Below are 22,862 nucleotides of genomic sequence, written 5' to 3' on the forward strand. Positions count from 1 at the left end.
TGGAATTGATTCCAGCCAGCTCTACAATCTCTCTCAACTAGGAAAAAAAGGCCCTGACTTTCCCTTAACATTAATATTCCATGGGTCATATCTGGTCAAGTGAGGTCAATATTAACAGAAGACACAGGCTGTCAGTTAACCAAAAGTTTCAGGAAGATTAAAAAGAAATCAAAATTCACATTTTAATAGGATTCACAAGCAAATATTTCACATGAAAAAAAGTTGGGACTTTAGTAGACTACAAGCACAAACTGAGTCAACAGTGTACCAAGAAAACTGGACAACAGTTTTAACAGAAAATAGATTATACTTACTCTGTACTAAATAGAAAAGTTCACATCATAAAAAAAATAGATGAGGTTAGGAGGAGGTTACTTTCAACTATATGATTTGGGGGGAAAATTCTTTCCCATAAAAAGGATGGTCATAAAAGATAAGTAGTTTCAGCTATATAAAATTAAAATTCACAAACAACATCAGCATAACTAAAGTAAGGAAAGAACTTGTTGAATATGGGAAAATCTTAATGCCAATAGCTGATAAATGTCAGCTATTGAAGATATATATAGATAATTGATATGCTAGAAAAAACAAACCACCCTTCTGCCTGAATGGTCAAATGATAAAAAGAGTTTTTGATCTTTTAATGAAATCAAAAACTCATATTAAAAAATGTCCAAAATCCACTAATAATGAGGTTAACAAAAAGTTAAACAATTCGAAATTTTTGCCTCACACACTAAATTGGCAAAGATATGTTAAAAAAAAAAAAAAGAAATCCTTATTTGGGTTTCCCCTGATTAAAGAAGCAAATTCAACAAGTTAAAAGGTAGTGTGTGTGTGTATGTGTGTATAAATTTTCTCATCATTGGATATTTTAAGTGGATTATTTAAGTAGTGACCTCTTCTCCAAAGTGGTCGAAGAGATACCTACTCAATTCAGTACAGTTCAATAAGCATTTATTGTTTCTGTCATAACTATGCTTGGCTATGAACAGAAAGATAAAAAGGAAAGTCTGTCTTCAAGTATCTTCTATTTTCCTTGGAAAACAGAACATTGCAGTAGATAACTACTTACTTCTTTGAGCCCATGCCCTCCTTCATACAGTTGGGGTAATAATACCTGTAGTACGATGTCACAGAGTTTTTCAGAGGATCAGATGCTAAAATGTATGAAATGAAATGTATAACCTTAAAGCACTTTGTAAATATCAGCTGTTATCATCATGCTATATTCTAAAAGTACTGACAGCTCAGGTCTCTAATCTGCATTGAACTTGATGTCCTCTGAGTTCTCTGCCAGTTTTTATGTTCTACAAGACAGAATGTTTTTCCTTTTGTTCTGGATCTTTTGTCATTAGCCTCCAAATATTCCCAACTGGTATGTCACTTCAGCTCCTTCATAGTCTCAAAAAGGATCTCCCATCCATATCCAAATGTTGAAATCCTGCCCATCTTTTGAGACTTGACACGTTACCTTCTTCATACTCTCTCCAGAAAGGATCATTCCTCTCTTTGATCTCTTTTATTTTATATCATTTCTTTATAATACCTATCACATTCTATTTTGTGTTATCATTATTATCATTAGGTACATGTCTTATGTACCTTATTGTAAGTTACCCAAAATTAGTGAATGTCTTTTTTTGTTCTCTACCCAACAGTATATCTAGATGTCTTCTGTAAGTAGCTGCTTGATAAACATTTAGTGAATGGAATTGTGAAATTTTCAAGTACTATTCAGTTAAAGAACATAAACAATAACGGAATCATTCCTATATCCTAAGACCTAATGTGTGCCAAAAGATGCATGTAGTGGATAGATCTACTATAATGTATTATCCATTACAAAGTATACCTAAACAGAAAGTGAAAAGGGAGAAGACTCCCCTGTTTCCCAAACACTGAAATGCTGTTTGTTTCTTTCAGAATGGAATTGTTTATGAAGATTTTGCTTATCATAACTATATTATTTGTCCTTGCAATTTCACAGAGAGTTAAGTGCCATGTGTTGGAATTCTTAAAGAACTTTCACAAAGAATGTTTTACTATTAGTCTTACCATTTAATAGAACAGAAGACAGTGGGTTTTTTTTCTACTTGTAGATTTAGTATACTATGGTAAATAGAACTGCAAATGACTTTAAAAGCATACTGTATCTAATAGTTCTCTTCAGAATATGTCCCTTTTTAGACTTCAGCAAATTTGCAGGCTAGAAGGAAGGTAAAAGGACAAATACTACGTAAGCTGTATTGACACTTAATATAAGTTGAGCCCCTTTCAGATGTTACTGATTTATTTTACACTTTACACTTACTTTTTTAGGATTTGTGACTTTTAGCAGTTCGTTTGCATGTGAAAAGGTACTGAAGAGATAATGGAAATTGCAAGTATAAAGTGTCTCTGTGTCTTTCTCCAAGCATTCTTTTTCTTTTTTCTAATTAAAATAATTTCTGATCAATTTATTTTATTTTAAGAATCCACCCAAAGAAGAGAAGGAAAGGAACTCAAAGCTTATTTTACATTTCTTGGTTTTAAAACACACACACACACACCTTGTTAAATTTGTCTATTAAAAAAAGTTCTTAATGCATCTTCATTCTTTTTCCATACAATTCTTTCCTCTTTCTCTTTTTGAGATGTTTTTCTATTGCTAACTCTAGAAAGTTTTCCAGTTAATTACTCTGGAAGTAACACCTACTCTCTCCTATACTACTTTGTATTTAAGGGAAAACTTTACTTTCTTATATGCAAAAGCTAAGTACTTCTAAGAGTATTCATACAAAAGAAGTTGACAGACTGTATAAGATCTATATGCCATAGTCATCAACACAGACAGTTGGGGATGGCTAAATTCAATAAGGGATTTCTTAAGAAGACCACTAATTACTTTCCTGAGAGGTTGCAAATAAAAAACTTTAGGAATACTGCTGTTCGCAACTGCCACTTAGAGCCATGACTGGGAAAGGCATTGAATGGGCAAAATGGAACATGATGCAGGAGTAAATGTGGGAGGCCACAGCTGGCTTCCTTCTACTTTATAGGGCAGCTTGAAGCAGAGGAAGGTGAAAGGTCCCAGCTACACTTTTTTTATAAGCAAACAAAACTTTTTTTTATTTCAAAACAAACTAAAAAAGCACTAGAGATCACTAAACTCCACAACTATTTGGTTATCATTGGGCAAAGAGACATTTCCTGATTATGGGCTAGACCAGGGGTGGGGAACCTGTGGCCTTGAAGCTACATGTGGCCCTCTAGGTCTCAAGTGTGGCCCTATAACTAAATCCCCCTCTAACTCCTCAAGTGCGGCCCTTTGAGTCTAAATTTCCCAGAACAAATCCTTTTACTAAAGGAACTTGTTCTTTGAAGTTTGGATTTAGTCAGAGGGCCACGCTTGAGGACCTAGAGGGCCGTATGTGGCTTTGAGGCCACAGGTTCCCCATTCCTGGTCTAGCCTTTGAAGCTCAAGATTTGGGAAATGTTCACTTAACTACCTGGTCAACATAAGTTAAGGTGAAAAGTCTCTTACCCAGTCCTGAACTAGCAAAAGTTTCTTTTTTTTTTTAAATGAAAAGTTAAGGTGATGCAGAAGCCTCCATGTTAGATAGTTTAGACATATTCCAAAAGACTCCTCAGGACATCCCCATATTATTATGTGGGAATATAATAATATTCTCATATAATATTCTGGGAACTGGGTGTTCCCAGACAAGCCAAGGTAATACTGGCAAATATAGGGGAGAAATATATGCACAGCAATGCTGGGGGGTTTTTAAATTTATTTATTTACTTTTAGTTTACAACATTCAATTCCACAATCCCTTGAGTTTCAAATTTTCTCCACATCCCTCTCCTCCCTGCCCTCCTTGGCAGCATACAATCAAGTATAGGATCTACAAATACCTCCACAGCACAGTTAAGTTTAATCTGGATTATTAAGATTTTTCTCCACTTTTTAAAGTCTAGACAATCAACAAAACAATAAAGCCCTTATTTGTAGTGTTTGCTGATTTCTGAGGTATTTTTTGAGTATTTCTCAAACTGAAAATTTAACACTCAGCTCTCCTGAGCTGGTTCAAGTTGGAGCTCCAGCACACCCCTGGATGTGTATCTCAGTGGAGAGCCCAGGACTCTGGATCTCTGCCTCAGATTCCCAAGGACCAAACAAAATGGGGACTTTTGGGGCACTCAATCAGTAGCTGGCCCAGATTGTGAACTCTGATTGTGTCAATCATCAGAGCATTGTGATTAAGAAAGTTTGCTAATCTTGCATATGGGGATTAGATAAAGTTTTTACTAAATTGATTGTGATCCGTAGAGCCTTGCATTAATTGCCCAAATGAAGTTGACCAAACCAGTCATTGTGTACATAGGAACTTCCTGGATCATAGGCAGGTCAGTCTGTGGTCAGACATGGAGTCACTTCTGTCGACTCAGATCTAGCAGCAGGCCAAGTCTCATAGCCTACACCCTTAACTCACCTGTCCTGTTGAGGGAAATTTATCTGGCTAAGTCCTTCAGCCGCATACATATCCCTGAATTTTATCAGGGTTAGTAGCACAGCCATCCCCTTTCAGATTTATTAAGTGGAATATGTTTGCTTGCTTCACCTTTTGTTCCATTTGGTCAGATAGCATAATGCCATCTGTGTATTTGTAGGACTATAACCCCAGGGGGCCAGAGTTTTAGACACTATCTACCTTACTCAATGATGACAGATTGAAGGACTCTTCAGGTACCTTTGGGGTGGGACTTTTCAGGTAGTTCAGTGTATAAAGTGTTAGACCTGGAGTCAGGTAGACTTGATTTCAAATCCCCCTCAAACACTTACTAGCCATGTGAGCCTGAGCAAGTTATTTAAATTTTGTTTGCCTCAGCTTCCCCAACTATAAAACAGATATATCAGTCAGTAAGCGCTTACTAAGTTCCTACTATATGTTAGGCATTGTGTATGAAGCACAGCACAAGCAGCTTTCCAGAGGACTGCTGCTGTGAATAGCTCTGAGGTTCTGATCACATAGTATAGTGAATTCTATTTTTTCAGCCTTAAACTAAAGTAAAACATTCACAGAAACCAAAGTACAGCATTCACAATGATATAACATAATAACTTATCACTAAAGTGGGCACATAGTTTTCACTTAAAGTGACTACATAGTTTTAAACAAAAGATATCATTCAGTAAGTCCTTAACCCAATCATCCTTAAGGAACAATCCTCCTTAAGGGACACAAAGTACAAAGTTCTAAATTTTCCCACCCCTAGATTACATTGTCTTAATCTCTCAGTCAAAAAATCTTCTTTCTTCTTTACTGGAGATTAGTTTCCAATCATCCTTAACTCAATCATCCTTAAGGGGTACAATGTAGAGAGTACAAAATTCTCCTACCTCTAGATCACAGTAAATCATGATCTTGTCAGTCAGTATTAAGTAACCAAGGAAAGGTCTTTTCATCTTGGCTTGAGGCTGGCTCCCAAATTCCATGGTTCTTCTTCCAAGGGTCCACCTCCCTGGATTCATAGGCAGGCAACTCTCAGCTCCTCGTCCAGTTCTCATTCCATATTGAAGCTCACAGTGTCCAGTCCACCTAAAGGCCTTTACTGTTTCTGTTTCTTGAAAGACAAAGCTTAACAGGGCGAAAACAACATTCTTACACATTGCCAGCACCATCATCAATTCACTGCCTCTGAAATCAACACAGACCCACAAGCAAAGTCTGAGAACTCAACACAAACCCACAAACCAAGGTCTGAGAACTCAACACAAATCATCAGTATAGCCCCAGGACCTCTGAAACCCTCCTCCAGGACTTCTATAAAACAATATATAAATAAATATATATAAATATAACAAGAAAATCCTCTTTCAGGGTTTCCAGTAAGGTCCCAGGGCTTCTATACAACGTATCACAAACACAACAGAACTGACATAGTGGCTGGCCTCCACAACCATTCCCCTTCTCAGTTCTGCTCTGTCCCAGCTGTGCTTCTCCTTCTATATGGTGGTTCTCCTTCCTGTTCTGTCCCTTCCTGTTGCTTCAGCAAGTTCCTCCCACCTTCAAATCACAAGGGGCTCAAACAAGGTGCTAAATACTTGAGTAGCTGAAACAAGGCACTAAGTACTTCTTTGCTTGCTATTACATTGTGCTAAGCATTGGAGAAAAAAAAAATTAAGGCAAAAGCAGCCCCAGCTCTTGAAGAGTTTATAGTCTAATGTGGGAGACAACAAGCTAACACATATGTACAGACAAGCCATATATATGACAAATAAAAATTAGTTAAGAGTGGGAAGGCATTAGAATTAAGAGGCATTGGGAAAAAGAGAATAGTTGTAAAGTATGTGGCACTGTAATAAACACTATATGCAAGTTAACTCTTATTATTGTTGTAGAAGGTAGTGTTTTAGTTACCATGGTAAAGGAATTCAGGGAAGCCAGGAGGTAGAGGTGAGGAAATAGTCAAAGAAAATGCCTAGAACCAAGAAGTCAAGTACTTTGTACCTGCAGTATCAAAAGACCAGTGTAACTGGAGAGAAAACTATATGGGCGTGGGGGAGTGGGTCTGTAAAATATAAGAAGATTAGAAAAGTCTTGGGGCGGGGGGAAGTAGTTTGTAAGGTATTTGAATGCCAAAGAAAGAATTTTTTATTCAATTCTGGAGGTGACAAGGAGTCACTACGGTTTCTGGGGAGAGCGGGGATGGTTAATATAGTTGGACCACCACTTTAGAAAAATTTCTTTGCTTACTGAATAGAGGATGGATTGGAGCAGAGAGTGACTTGTGATAGTCAAACCAACCAGCATCCTATTCCAGCAATTCTAGCATTAGGTGATGAGGGCCTACACAAGGGTAGTGGGAAAATCAGAGGAGATAAGGAGGTTTATTCAAGAAATGCTGCAAAGGTGAAACCAATAGGCTTTGACAACAGATTGGATATTGAGAGTTAAGAGATACTGAGGAGTCAAGGATGACAGCCAGGTTGCCAGCCTGGGGAACTGGGAGAACAGTGGTACCCTCCACAGTCCTTTGTGGCTGATGGCAAAAATAAAATGTAGAACCATCTTTGTATGTGGCTGAGGTGAGGTGGGGTAGCTAGAGGTCACAGTGGATAGAGTGCTGAGCCTAAAGTCAGGAAGACTCATCTTGCTGAGTTCAGATCTGGCCTCAGATGCTTATTTGCTTCATGACCTGGGCAAGTCACTTAACCCTGTTTGCCTCAGTTTCCTCATCTGTAAAATGAGCTGGAGAAGGAAGTGGCAAACCACTCCAGTATCTTTGCCAAGAAAATCTTAAGTGGGGTCACAAAAAGTTGGCCGGACACAACTGAAAAAGGCTGAAAAGAGGTGAGGTGGAGTAAGTCATGGTAAGTAAGTTGAGGAACTGACTGGTTAGGGTCTTTGAGGAAAAGTCAGTATGAATGTTGGAGTCCTCTAGAATGAGGGCAGGGGTTGAGGAGGAGAGAAAGAGCATCGGCTAGGTACTTCACTTTCTGAGGAAGAAAGAGGAGCCTCCCAGAATTCTGTAGACAGCAGCTACCAGTATTTTGATTTGGTGTGAGATGTGTATAGTATAGACCTCAAAAGGAGGAACAGTTAGTGAGAGATGGGGATAAGGGAGGAACCTGGGAATGGCATTGGGGAGCAAGTGGTATTTTAATTCTCCCATCTTGACAAGTAAACTAAGAGAGTGTGTGAAAGTGCAGCCAATACGGGAAAAGGTGGTGAGGGAAACTGTCATCAGGGGGAAGCTAGGCTTCCCTGATTGTCAGAAGATGTAAAGAATAGGAGCAGAAAAAAATTGAACTTGAAGGCAAGTTTGATGCCTGTTCCTTGTAGCAGGTACAGTGGAAGGAGTAGGTAGCATTTGGTTGAGACTTTGGGTGGAAGGGCTGAAAAGGATGGGAATAAAGTGATAAGAAGTGTGGAATGAAGTTTTGATGATCTTAGAGGGATTCAGAATCATTGGAGGGCAGAGATGTCAAACTCAAATAGAAAAGGGGGCCACTGATGCATATGCAGAAATCCCTGCAGGCCACATATTGACTTAGTTTTTAAATTTTTTTATGTTTTTATTCATTTTGTTAAATATTTCCTCATTACATTTTAATTTGGTTCAGGCTGCATTTGGGAGGTTCATGGGTAATGTGTTTGATACCTCAGGTGTAGGATATGTTCAGGTATGAAAATGTTAATCATTAAGTGGAATTGTTGCCTTTTTCCCCTCCCTCCTTCCATCCCTTCTTTCCTTCCTTCATTCCTTCCTGAAAACATATTAGTCATTGTCCTCCTCTCTGAGAGGCATATGGCAAAATGTATACAGTGGTATGCTGGCAAACATTTAACAACTAGCTCTCTGAAAAAAAACATATATGTATATACTCACAATGCATAAGATTTTCTCCGTCAGTTTTTTAAGTCTAGACAAACAACAAAACAATAAATCAAGTCCTAATTTGTAGTGTTTGCTGATTGGTGTAAATGCTTGCACTGAAAAGTAAACAGTTGATTCAAGCTGACTCCTGCACACCCCTGGATCTATACCCTGATTGAGAGCCCAGAACTCTGGGCCTCTGCCCTTATATCTGATTGTTGTTGCTAGGCAGATTCATAGGGATCAAGTGGAAGAGAGAACTTGGGGCAGTCAATCAGTGGGTGACACAGACTATGGGCCCACTTATCAATCACAAGAGCATTATGATTAAGTTTACTAAACTGATTATGACCAGGAGAACCTTGCATTCATTGCCTAAATGAAGTGACTAAACCAGTTATTAGATAATGGGAACTTCTTGGTACTTAGAAGTTTCAATCAGTGGTCAAATAGTAAATCACTTCTGCCAGTTAGCAATTGACAACAGACCAGTCCTCACAATCATTGTCTTTTCTACTAAAAGGATGGGGGTCCTTGAGATGATTAATTACTTCCACCCCACATAAAGTGCAGGCCAAGAATGCTATACTCTGGTATCTTTGTCAAGTTAGAACAAGTGAGACTCAAGGTTGTGGGAAAAAGCCTAGACCCCAGGGAGTCAATCTTAGTGAAGTAATGCCACACAACAAAGTTACATGGATTGGTTAAAGAATTTGCGCTGTACCCTGTGAGGCTTGAATAAAACCAGAATGGAGCACATGTTATCCCATTGTCTGCTACTGAAGATGTCCTGATGCTTTCACTGTGTCTGCAGATCATAATCTTATATTCCAGTACCCATTCTTTCCAACTGAGTAATAGTCCACAGAATATTAGATAAGCAACCATATTAGCAAGATAGTGACTTTCTCAGACCTTTTTCTATGTGAACCTCAATAAAAAGAGGACAAGAAAATGGTGATGATGATGATGACATTTGTTGATATTTATATAGCATTTTTATGTTTCCAAAGCACTTTAGATACCTTAGCCCTTTGGAACCTGACAATACTCCTGTGACTACCAGTCAATTAATATTCTAATACCTATAGGCAAAAAATTTGATGAGCCAATAGGGGGGTGACTAGGTTGTGCAGTGAATAGAGCACCAGCCCTGGAGTCAGGAGGACCTGAGTTCAAATCTAACCTCATACACTTAACACAAAACTAGCCGTGTGACCTTGAGCAAGTCACTTAACCCCAATTGTCCTCATATCCCCCCTCCAAAAAGCAAAAAAAAAAAAAAAAAGAATTTGATGAGCCAGAGGCATAGATTAAGGACCTCATGGGTAAGATTATGGCAACATTACATGAAACTAAAATTAAAAATGTATGAAAGTATAATTTTAGCCAGCTACTCTGTTTGGGAATTTATAGAGCTTTTAGAGTATAATATTTACAAAATAGTCTTAATTTCTCTGAACCCATGAGGATAAGAATGCTTATAGTACTTACCCACGTTGTTTTTATGAGAATCCTATGAAAAAGCACTTTTAAAACTTTTGAAAAGCACTACACGTATGTGAATTATTACTTCCTCTTTTAAGAGTTCAAGTCTTTTTATGAACCATTTAACTCTGAGCACTTTATGTAAAGAAATAGTATTATGACTAAATTTTTTAATGCTATCTCAACTCTAATGGAGGGGGGGAAAGCTCAATATACTATAGAAGAGTATAAATTTTCAAGCTGCCTTTTCTTAATGAACTGGCAGAAGATGGTTAAATACAGTACTTCAAGGACATAGAGAACATATGCCTGATGCAGTCATTCAAAACTACAGGAATCATGACAGTGCTTTGAAGAAGTCATCGGTAAATAGTTGGTAATTTGATTAGTAGTTGGTAATGATCAATAAATAAGCACAATCATTTCAGTGCCTACTATGTGGGTGTCCTGTGCTAGGCACGAGGGATGCAGATACAAAGAATGAAGTAATTCCTCCTCTCCAGAGCTTACTTTCCTTTAGACTCTGAGCTCCTTGAGAGAAGGGACTGGTTTTTTCCTTTCTTGGTATCCCCAGCACTTAGCACCGCACCTGGAATATAATAGGCACTCAGGAAATATTTGCTAACTGGTTATTAGAAGAGACAATAAGTACATATGTAAGTAGAAGCAGAATAAATATAAATCCAGGAAATAAAAGGCAGCTAAATACATCATAAATAGGGAGTGAGAGTAGTTGTGAGGATCATGAAAGGCCTCATTTAGAAGATGATGCTTAAACCGCATAGGGAAGGGAGACATTCTGTGATGAAGATATCAGAAAGGATGCTGTCCAGGAAAAAAAAGGACAGCCAGTGCCAAGGGAACAAAGGTGGGAGATGGCATGTCATATACGAACAACAATGGAAAGGCCACTGTGACATATCCCAGCAAAGTGGGGGAGAGGGGCAGTGAAGAGTGAAGTTGGGTTCCAGTTATAAAGGGTTTTAAATGCTAAATAAAGGAGTTTATCTTACATGGGATATCTTATATTTATTATATATACAATATAATATATATTTTGTATAATATAATATATTATCTTAAATGGGAGGAACTGGAATTTATTGAGAAGTCAAATGAATCTTGGGAAGGAGTTTGGCTAGATATATAGATATGTAGGTTATCTGTGTAGAAGTGGTAATTAAATGCATTGATGCTAATGAAGTCACTAAGAAAGAAGCTAAAGAGAGAAGATCAGAACCTTGGGGAACACCCACAATTAGGGAGTGATATAAAGAAAGATCTAGGAAAAGAGAATTAAGAAGGCATGGTCAGATAAGTAGGAAGAGATCAGGAGAGAATAATAATATTATGAAAAGTGAGAGAGGGGGGCAGCTAGGTGGCACAGTGAATAGAGCACCAGACCTGGAGTCAGGAGGACCTGAGTTCAAATTCGGCCTCAGACACTTGACACTAGCTGTGTGATCTTGGGCAATTGCCTTGCCTTCTCCCCTCAAAAAAAAAAAAAGTGAGAATCCAGATAGCAGTGAGAGAAAGATAAATGAATACTCAGAAAAGACCATCAAATTTGACTGTTAGAAAGTCATTGATAACTTTGGACTGCAGTTTCAATTAAATGATAATGTCAGAAGCCAGTGAGAGGAGAGGAAATAGAGATAGTTAACATTAAGAGATTTCTCTAAGAATTTTGCTGAGAAAAAGAGAAGAGATGTTGGATGAGCAGCTGAGAGAATGGCAGGGTGTCTAAAGGTTTTTTTAAAGATGCGAGAGACCCAAGTATTTTTTAGGATAGTAAGGAAGTAACTAGGAGAAGATGAGAGATTGGAGGTGTGATTAAGGATGTATCTTCTGGAGAAGATAGGATCAAGAGCTCTGTAGCCTTTAGCCTTCCCACAAGTACTCACAAGCCTAGCTGTCTGCTGCCTGAGTCCTCTCTCTCCCATCTGTCTAGCTGCTCTGACTCCCAGCTTCCTGTGGGCTGCGCTCTACCCTTCAGCAAACTCTTCCCACCACAGGTTCCATGTGATTACATTTGGCTTATTAAGGGGCAGGGAAGATCTTCAAATTCCCGTTACCATTACAAGTTCTGCCTTAAAAAGGATAAAAGCCTATTTCCTGTTTCTCTTCTGGTGAATGGGACTCAGAGACTGGACATAAACCATGTTCCTTAAGTAAAGTCATTTATACTACAATATAATTGTATAATTTATATAACAAGTTATTCAGGATACAAGTATCGCTTTGAACAAAATTGAAACAAAAAAATAAGTATCTAGATTCAGATAAGAAACATCTATCAAAGTTGTTTGTTTTCCTAAAACAACCATCAGTATTTCTCTCTGAGTTGTGATATTCTTCAGTTTTTTTTCTTCAGGCCATAAGTCTAATTAAAACATCTTTTTGACTAGTGTTTCTGATACCATCTGAGCTATGGAGTGTCAAATATTAAATCATTTTCTCAATTAGCTACCTTAAAAAACAAAACAAAATACCATTTCTAAGCAGGCTGTTCAACTTGAGATTTTCAAGATGGCTTGTCCTGATCATTTCCTTAATTTCTTATTTCTTTCCCTAGAACCTTTGACCTGTGATTTTTCTTAATTACTCAATCAACAACAAAAAAAAAATCTTGAAATGGATGTATTTCAAAACACGTTTATAGCTACCCTAATGTTTCTAACTTCTCTTGTCTCTGTTTCCCCTCTCCTCTATAGTTCAGGATTTCCTTATTTAATTATTTAGAGAAGCTACTTAGTGTAAAGAATTTTCAGCACAGTACAAAAATTTAAATCATTCCTTTCTTTTGAATGATCCTTCATTCAAAGGAATGAGGGACTTTAATTGCCAGGCAAACTGCCTTTTATTGTCAGTAACTTTATTAATCCTTTTCTCTTAAGTGTTGCATCTCAGAATAAGAAAAAAGGTCTTTCAGTTAAAAGGCAGAATGAAATATGCCTCATTATGTAACCATCTCAGAAACAGCAATAAATAAGTCTAGTGAAGTAAAAAACAACAATTAAGAAAGGATAAAGAAAATAAATTATCTCCAAGGTAATCCCCTGAAGGAGAGAGTAGGGGGTTTGGGGGTGTGTGTGGAGAGAGTGGGAGAGAGGAACATGAAGTTGGAGGTGGAAAGGAGAACAAAATACAACAGAAACATAGAAAAGGCCCAGCTTTGGCCACATTCATAGTTGTGGGCATTCAGAAGAGCCAAAAAATTAAAAAAGCTTAGAACTAGCAGCTGGTAAAGTAGACAATGATCAGAGGCCTTCAACAGCTGCAATTTAGGTATGATTGGCCTATCCTCCAAATCCAGTCCTTCCTTTTGTGGTAAAGTGGTGGTGTTTATGAAAGTGTGCAATTGAAAAAAACCCTTCAATACCCTCTCAAAATCATTGCTGCTATCACTTGCCTATCTTCTTTCCAAACCACACCAGGGCCTCAATAGCAGCAGCAGCTCCATTGGATAGAAAAATGAAGTTTTAAACTAATAGCCCTGGGGGCAGCTAGGTGCTGTAGTGAATAGAGCACCGGCCCTGGATTCAGGAGGGCTTGAGTTCAAATCCGGCCTCAGACACTTGACACACTTTATAGTCGTGTGACTTTGGGCAAGTCACTTAACCCCAATTGCCCTCCAAAAACAAAACTAATAGCCCCAGAAAGGGGCCTCATGAAACCGGTTTCATCTAGTACATTCCAGAAAGGATCTGGACATGCTTCTTAATGTGTCATAGAGGATTCTTCTCTTATGAAAGCTTATTTCACTTATGAATGGTTCAGATGTTTGGAAGGGCAGGGGAAATTATCCACTTTGTGCAGACCTACAAAAGGAAGAAAAAAAAGACTACTCAGCCCTTTTTTATTTTCTAACTTTGTTCCATAGGAATCCTGAGAGTGTAGCTGGTGAGAAAGAGTTCCCTTCATCTTCAGTCCCACCAAGAGCCTTTAATATCTTTCTTGCATCAGAAACACATGATAATGTTGACATGGGCTTGCCTAAATGGTTGGGAATGGAATTGCCCAAATTTTTTATCAACAAGTGGTCAATTTCCAAACAGCATGCATCTTTAGCAAAAGGCAGTTAAAGAGTATATGGCTTCTAATGCCAGGAAAAGTAGGAGCTAGGGATCTTGACCTCTTCCTCCATTATTGTACAGAATCACAGAATTGGAAAAGACTTGGAGAGCTTTCTAGTCCAACCAATATTGGATCAAAACATTAAAAGGAATCCTCACTATATTTAAAAGAAATTCGTACTATATCTGAAAAGTAGTGATACAGGTCCCACTTGAAGACTTCCAAGGAAAGAGATACACAGTCTCTTAAGGCATTTTTGGACATTTCTAATCGTTAAGAAATTTTCCTCCCATCAAGCTTAAATTCCCTTCCTCACAAGAGCCAAACAGGACCCTTTGTTCTGCCCTCTGTGACTGAACAGAACAAGTTCCTCTTCTATATGCCAGTCCTTCAAATCCTGGGGAAAAAATCTATTATGCTCACACGCACTCATGCACGCACATGCACTGTGTCTTTTCATCTCCAAGCTAAACATTCTGTGACTAAGTGTGGATTTGGTGGGAAGTAGAGTTGTTTATCTAGAGCAGCATTAAGTATACTTTCCTGTCTGGAGCAGTCCAGGCCCCTCAGAGTGTTTTAATGGGTCAATGTGGAATAAAAGAGAGATTCACCAGAATGTAATGGTGTTACCTGTCTGGAGTCCCACATGTGCTTCCCTTCTGGGAAGGGTCTAACCCACAGTGTGGATATTTGCTCTTGGTGGGTACTCTATGTGTCCTCTTGGATATGAAATTCACTAGAGAAGATGGAGGACTATGTTGAGGGCAGTTAGTTGGCACAGTGGATAGAACACAAAGCCTAGAATCAGGAAGACCTTAGTTCAGATCCAACCTCACATATGTAATAGTTGTATGACCCTGGACAAGTCACTTAACCTCTGTTTACATCAGTTTCTTCATCAGTAAAATGGGTATGATAATAACAGCTATTTCCAAGGTGAGGGTCAAATAAGATAATATTTGTAAAGCACTTAACAGTGCTTGGCACATAGTAGGTGCTATATAAATGTTGGTTATTATTATATTGATCTTTATGGATTTTAATGAGTTTTTTGTGTCTCCTACATAATCTGTAGATCTAAATAAAGGTTGTTCTATGTCTAGTAACCTTAAGTGTTCATATGGGTCCTGGAGGTTCTTCCATCCATATCTATGAAACATAAATATGAGCTGCCTCCTGAGATTATTCAGAATAAAGTCTGGGCATGGGCATAACTGGACAAAAGAAAGTGATTTTTTAAAAAAAATCTATTCATGGCAGGTAGGTGGCGTAGTGAATAGAGGACTGGCCCTGGAGTCAGGAGGATCTGAGTTCAAATCCAGCACATTTAACACTTACTAGCCATGTGACCTTGGGCAAGTCACTTAACCACAATTGCCCTGCCTTCCCCCCTCCAAAAAAACAAAAACAAAAATCCTTTCATATCATTCCAGAGAGTGAAGTCCTGGTCTTTGGGTTATATTTGTGGCCTTTTCTATATGTTTTTATGTTACCCTGTGTGTGTGTGTATGTGTGTATGCATTTTCTAGGAGGTGTTGTGAATTGATTGCTGACCTTTAGGCACAGAATTCCTCGAAGAACTGAGCATTTACTGTATCTGAAGGTCAATGACAAGTATATTCTTACCAGCGCCTTCTGAGTCCTTCTATGTTCTCTGAAGTGTGCCTGCCTCAGAAATCACAGAACCATAGCAACATCTAACACCCAGACAACCAGGGCAATTCAAACATTTCAGTAGATCCTTAAAATACCTTTATTATTCTACTCTGTGTTCTCATTCCATTCTTATAAGTTCTTCTTATTCTTCTTTCTCTGATTTTCATTCTGCTGGATATATAGGTATTTTTTTCCTCTCATAAACCCTGAACTCTATCTCCTTTTTGTGTTCTTGCTTTCTCTCCTTGAATAATTAAGATTTATTGGAATAAATTCTCTATGCAAATTATTTTTAATGAATAGTTTTATATTGATCCTTGAGTTCAAATTTCCTCAAATTAATTAAAGTATATTTTAATACAATGTGCTCAATACATTTTGAGGAAAGACCTCTTTCTCTGAAGCATAGTTACGGAGAAAAATATACCGTGACAAGTTGTAGATAAGGTTAAGGATCATAAAATTTAGAAATGGAATAGACCTTGGAAGTAATCTAGTTCAATCCCCTGATTTTACAGAAAATAAAATTTAAAGTGCAGAGAGATAAAGGAACTAATAAAAAGATACAATTAGCAAGGAATAGAACCAAGATTTGAATTTGAATCCTCCTCAAAATGTGCAGGGAATGCAAAAACCAGTTATGAAATCTAATAAATGACCTGAAACCTACCAAAGTTTTGAGTAGAGATGAACCAAGGAAGCCTAAAACCAGACCATTCTTATAGGTGCTGTCAGGAAGGATGAAACCAGACTAGAAGTCTGTGAGTTCTTTCAGTGGGGGCACTCTAGGGAAAGTGGATGACAGAATAATTCTTGATAATCAAAGACTGAAGACCACAGGATCTTGGCACTGGCCTTTCAAAGTAGCATTGGGAACAGAGTGGTGTAGCAGATACCTCAGAGTGATCATAACCACATCCTAATTACTTGGGTCTTCAGGAAGACCTGAGACCAAAACCATCTATATTATCCAGTTGTGAGGTATGCCAACTGGGGGGCGGGGGGTTGTGAAAAAAGAGAGACAAGTGTAGAAGCCAGCACTTGCAATTGTTGCAAAGGGTAAAACCTGCAGTGCATCATTCAGACTACAAATGGTACAAAACCAGAGTCAGCACAACCCAACCAAAAGTGTGGGCTGGGACAGAGAATAGACCTGGAATAAAATGGCAATCCAGAAACTGAAGTTGGAGATGTGGCAAAACAGAAGAAAACATGAAACACAATGAAGAAATTGTACAGGTTAAGGTAAACCTAAGAGGTAAAGAGTAATTTCACAATATGTACAAATAAGAGCCAAAAAAGAATGACATTAATTACAAGAATTCATAAGGGTAGAAACAATGAGAAAGATTTTTTAAATTAAATTAGAGTGCTTGAAGAAAAGATTTAAAAGTTAAATAAATAATTTTAAATAGAATGTGGAGATCCATACCTTAATAATGGACTACCTGAAAATTTTAGTGTAGCAAATAAAATTCAACAATTCCATGAAACAGCAAGAAATAGTGGAACAAAATAAAAATAATAAATAGAAACTTATTGAATAAATAGAAAAACTATTGACCTGGAAAACAGTTGCAGAAAAGCAAATTTAAAAATCATCAAACTCTCCGAAAGCCATGACTACACACACACACACACACACACACACACACACACACAAGCCCTGCATGCCCTATTTCATGGAATCATGAGAATAAATTACCTAGAACCACTAGAACCAAAGAGAGCAAATTGAGACTAGAAAGAATCTACTAATTGCCTCCTGAAATAAACCCCAAATTGGAACTATCCAATAATTTAGTAGCTAAAATTCAGAGCTTTCAGGTAAAAAAAAAAGTATTTTAAGCATTCAGGATGACTTAAATTATTTAAAAAGATACAAAAACCACAAGACAATGCTATAAATACTATAAAGGAAAGGAAATTTTAGTGTATGGTATGCTAAGAAGTAAAAGATAGCAAGCAAAAATAACTTGCCCTGAAAAACTGACTATGACCCAAAAGGGAAAAATTGATCCTTAATAATTATTAAAATGTCCTGGTGAAAGGACAAGAGCTAGATAGAATTTTTGAAACTCCAGCTTAGGAAACAAGAAAAATATATGTTTGAGCAATTAGAAGTTGTTCCATAATGATGAAATAATTACATGCTAACAGGAAAAAATAAATCCCACTATCTTTAAAGATCACAGATGGAACTAAGAAAAACAAACACATGACTTCGATGCAGTTTTACTGTAACTATTTTGGTGGTGTAAAGAAGAGAGAAAGGAAAAAGGATTACACTAAGGAAAAAGTGAGAGGAATTTACTCGTTCTTAGGATGAATTAATGGCAAAACAAATACAAACATAGAGGAGTAGGAAAAAGCTCTATGCCTCACTGTTAATCTGAACTAGGCAAAGGAAAATAGAACACATAAACACAGGGTGGGGGAGGAGAAAGAGAGAGAGAGAGACAGAGACAGAGAGAGAGAGAGAGACAGAGAAGTTTGGTGTAAGACTACATTACTCAACATAATGATTGATGGAGACAGAGAAAAGGTAGGGTTTAAGAGGAAGAGCAAAGCTGAGGAGGGAATAAACACAAACAAACTTGAAATCAAGGGAGTAGATCATAAATGAATTATTTTTTAAAAGGAGAAATAAAGAGGTAGAAATAGTGATCTGCACAAGGTGAAGAGAAGTAGGACAGAATAGTGGGAATAAATATGACTTTTAGTTTCAGTTTAATTTCCATTCTGCATCAATAGGAAAAGTTTTGTACTAGAATTCCTTCATGCTGATGAAATAAAATTTTAGTAATTTTTACTGTTATAACCATGGAGCTCAAATTATTGTTAAATTGCTTTACCTTTTTGGAGAAATGTAACTAAACAGATATTAATCCATTCCATATTTGAATACTTTTAAGTATTCTCAGAAGTTAAGTACTCTCAGAAGTTAAAATGGAGAAATATATTCATTTATGTAATTTTTTGCAAAATGTTTATTTTGCAATGATGTCATAAAATGTATTGGTAAAAAATTATTTTCATGAAATTAATTAGATTAATAAATGATTTTTGTGCTGAATGCCATAAGTTCATTCATAATTATATATAGCAAGCATAATATCTTTCTTTTTCCTAAACCTATGTAAACAGAGCCCAGATGGCCATATTGAAGTCAAAGGGCAGCATGGAAGATCGTTACTGCACATTAAAGATGTGAAGTTGTCAGATTCAGGGAGATATGACTGTGAAGCTGCAAGTAGAATTGGTGGGCACCAAAAAAGCATGTACCTTGATATTGAATGTAAGTTACATTTTCTATCTTTTTTAAAACAGAAATTAAATTTATAAATAGAAATAAATTTTGAGTGAAAAATTAGAATATTTGTCATTTCAATATTGTTACATAGTAAAGGAAAATATTCTTTCAAATTTAGTAAGTAGAGACATCTAATTGATATATTTTGATATTCAAAAGGTTACATATTTTAGCGAGTTTTCCCCCTCCCCTAGGTTTTTTCACTGAAAAGTAGGGTGAAAATAATGTGTAGTTTTCATTCTGTATCTCGAATTGAACTTAACAGTTTTAACTTTTAGTAGTTACTTAACCATTTCTCTATTTTAAAATCTTTTTTTCTAATCTTTTTAACTCTGTTCCACTTGGTTGAAATCCTTTTCTATAATATTGTTGTTTATGTAAAATATTTTAAATTTATTTGGGAAATATGATGGAAACGTTAATACAAAGGAAAAATCTATTGAAATTACTCATCAACTATATTTCAAAGTTTTAATACTTAATTTGGTTAATTTGGTTAGAGTAATATTACCCCCCAAAAAATGTAATGCAATGAACATCTGTAATCTGGGAAAGTAAAAACTGGGAAGTGTTTTGATGTTTTTAACTAATGTAAAGGGACTTAAACATAATGTGAGATTTTGGAAGCATGAAAGCTAAGAGTGAGTGAAATGTTTGGCAGACATCAGAATGGCTATCAATCTTTATTTGATAGAAAGAGAAATGAAAATGTAATGACAATATATGTAGAAAAATGTAATTTTAGACTTTTAAGTCAGTAGTCTGCTCACGGTTTTTGGCATTATTTTATTATTCAGAAGAACCCAGTTTTGTGGCTTAAGATTTTTATTAACTTAATAATGGTGGCTTATTTTTAATTATATTAATATGTTAAATTATTATATTTTATTACTTGTTATATTAATATAAAATAAATTACATTAATATATAATATTAATTATGTTATTAACTTAATAATGGTGGCTTAAGACATAAAAACGTTTTATTGAACAATTTTAAATTAGACTTCCTACTGTGACATTTAAATACTTTTAAACATTTTAAAACTTTACTGGGATTTTTAGGGAGAAAAAATTTGTTTGGTATTTTTTTTTGTTTTAACATTATCATTTCAGTTTTTCAGATTTTTTACTGTAAGGGGAGAAGGATTGGCATTCTTTATATGTCATATGCTTGGTGGCAAGCTTACAGGGAACAAATCCATGCATCATGAATTGAGCTGAACCTATACATTGGCCACTTTCAATGACTTGTGTATTCTGGAGTCTTGCTTTCAGAAGTAGCCAAAGTTCAGTCTCTATTCAGTGTCCCTAGCCAGAACATGAGCCACTGGAAGTAGTTAGGGTGTATGTTCAGCTCATTATTCCAATCCATTGCCCCTCCTCACCTTTTACACTAACAAATATCCTTAAATACACTTTTTGTTCATATCAGAAAGTATAGCTATAGAAATAGAAAATTGAAACAAGATTAACCTAATTTTAAATGCTCAGTTTTCCATTTGCTTTTATAATTTCACATCCCCAAATGGGATATTTAGAGATATAATATATAACATAGTAGCAAAGGAAAATAAAAAATACCTAGTAACAAAATTAGTACTTAACACATTAGCATGGTAAAAGTCTTGATAAAGATAGAAGACTGTATATATATATATATATATATATATATATATACATATATGTGTGTGTATGCATATATATAATATATCTTGATTTAATGTGTTGCTATGGAATTGGATTGTCAGTTTTGAAAATATTGAAAAACTTTGTGTGCACATTACTTTATAAAATGAGTTATGTGAAGATGAGACTCGTGAAAATTATGGAGAGAATATGGACTGAAACAGAAGGAAGAAAAAATGTCAAATTCTGGCACATGTTTAATTTGCTATTATTAATCTGACAGTGAAATACTAGATTTGACTTATGTCACATTTAAAATAATAGGTTAAGGGGCGGCTAGGTAGTTCAGTGAGTAATAGAGCACCAACCCTGGAATCAGAAGGACCTGAGTTCAAATCCAGCCTCAGACACTTAACACAAAAACTAGCCATGTGACCTTGGGCAAGTCACTTAACCCCAATTGCCCTATCTTCTCCCCTCCAAAAAGCAAAAAATAAAATAATAGATGAAGAGGCACAAATAACTGAAAAAGGGTATACAATCCTTCTAAACTATTCATAAAATAAACATACTAAATGTAAAGAGAAATAAATATTTTCCCTTAAATCTTTTCAGTGCCCAGTACTACAATGGAAGCATGAAGATCAATGTCAAGACAGATTAGGTTATATTGTTTATTATCACAACCATAAGAACCACAAGGGCATGACAATAGGAAGAGGATAGATTGAGAAAGGATATGATTATAATAGACCTAGATGTGTCACTAACTAGCTTTAATGCTTAGTCTCTTGGGACCTCAGTGTACCTGGTACCTGAGGCCCTGCTACAGACCTACAAAGGCTGAGGTGTACCAATTTCTTTTTCACTAAGGTAATACAAACATGCAATTTAGTTCAGTCTGAGAGGAGCCTGAATGTAATAAGAGGAGTTAGATTTCCTGTTCTCAAAATTATTAGATTGTTAAACCTTCCACCCCATCACCCCAGAGACAAATTTAATTATAATAAATTAGATGATGGCTCATATCAAGGAATTTACCTGAAGGGGAAGGGGAGTGAAAAAAATACTCAATATAAAATATTAATCAGGTAGGAGCTAAGTAGTTTGTTCTTACACACAAAAGGAATGCTTTTCCTTTTCTTTGTTAATAGAAAAGGATTCCGTAATTTAATTTAGTACTAATAAGGAGGATGATATTAAACTTCATCAGAACATAAAGTCAGGTCAACAAGCATTTTATTAAATGCCTAACCGTGTGCCAGATGCTTTGCTAAGCACTGGGGATGCAAATAAAGACAAAAAATGGCTCCTACCTTCAAGGACTTACCCTCTAATTAATGAGCAACAACACACAAACAACCATCTACAAATAAAATAGACATCTAGATAGATAAGTAGAAGATGGATAGATAGATAGATAGATAGATAGATAGATAGATAGATAGATAGATAGATGGATGGATGGATGGATCATTTGTGTGTAGTTGTTCAGTTGTTTTAGTCATGTCTGACTTCATGACTCCATTTGGGGTTTTCTTGGCAAAGATACCAGAGTGGTTTGCCTTTTCCTTCTTCAGTTCATTTACAGATGAGGAAACTGAGACAAACAGGGTTAAATAACTTGCCCGTGGTCACAAAGCTAGTAAATATTGGAGGCCAAATCTGAACTCATGTCTTCCTGACTCTAGGCCTAGTACTCCATCCACTGTACCACCTACCTACCCACATATATGTGTGTGATATATATACACATATCCATTCATAAGTATGTGTATACATACACACATATGTATATATATATATAAAATACACACATATATTAGTTCTTAGAGAAAACCTAATTTTGTTCCTTTCCCAAAGTGAAATGTATTACTTCATTAAAATTTAAAACTTTTATATCTTTGTCATATCACATTTTTGTCCTAATTGTCTTGTATACCTTTTGAGGATATATACTATCTTCAAATCATCCAGAAAGAGCAAAGTACTTGAAGGACCTAATCTTATACATTAATATATAACTATTAATGACCACAAATTAAAAATAGTAAAATTAAAAACAGCAAAATCTTTCATACCTGCATCCTGTTAGAGTAACTCAGATGCTGAATATTGCAGGATTCATCATATAAAAACTTTGATAATTCACCTGCCCTTGTTATAAAGATTTGCTACATGGACATGGTTATCAAGACTGACCTGACATAAGCATAAAGATAAAGCTTCCTTAAATCTCTTTGATTCCAGGTAAGAGTCATAGTTAACTTTTATTTTGGAACAGCTAATTGTATAACAAAGTTCCACATTATTAACAGGGAATCATAGTT

General features: G+C 36.2%; 1 protein-coding gene across 3 annotated transcripts in view; it reads left to right on the top strand.

Moving 5' to 3' along the window:
* Positions 1-22,862, top strand: part of NCAM2 (neural cell adhesion molecule 2) — a 311,641-nt gene that overhangs the window by 141,031 nt on the left and 147,748 nt on the right. For all 3 annotated transcript variants that reach the window (XM_069075045.1, XM_069075047.1, XM_069075048.1), the window contains exon 9: positions 18,739-18,889. In XM_069075045.1, coding sequence (XP_068931146.1) covers positions 18,739-18,889 — 151 coding nt within the window. The remainder of the gene's footprint in view (positions 1-18,738; positions 18,890-22,862) is intronic.

The sequence above is a fragment of the Petaurus breviceps genome, unplaced genomic scaffold (genome assembly GCF_028583685.1).
Source record: "Petaurus breviceps papuanus isolate PSGF00001 unplaced genomic scaffold, PetGlider_PUasm1.0 90897, whole genome shotgun sequence".
Lineage (NCBI taxonomy): Eukaryota > Metazoa > Chordata > Mammalia > Diprotodontia > Petauridae > Petaurus > Petaurus breviceps.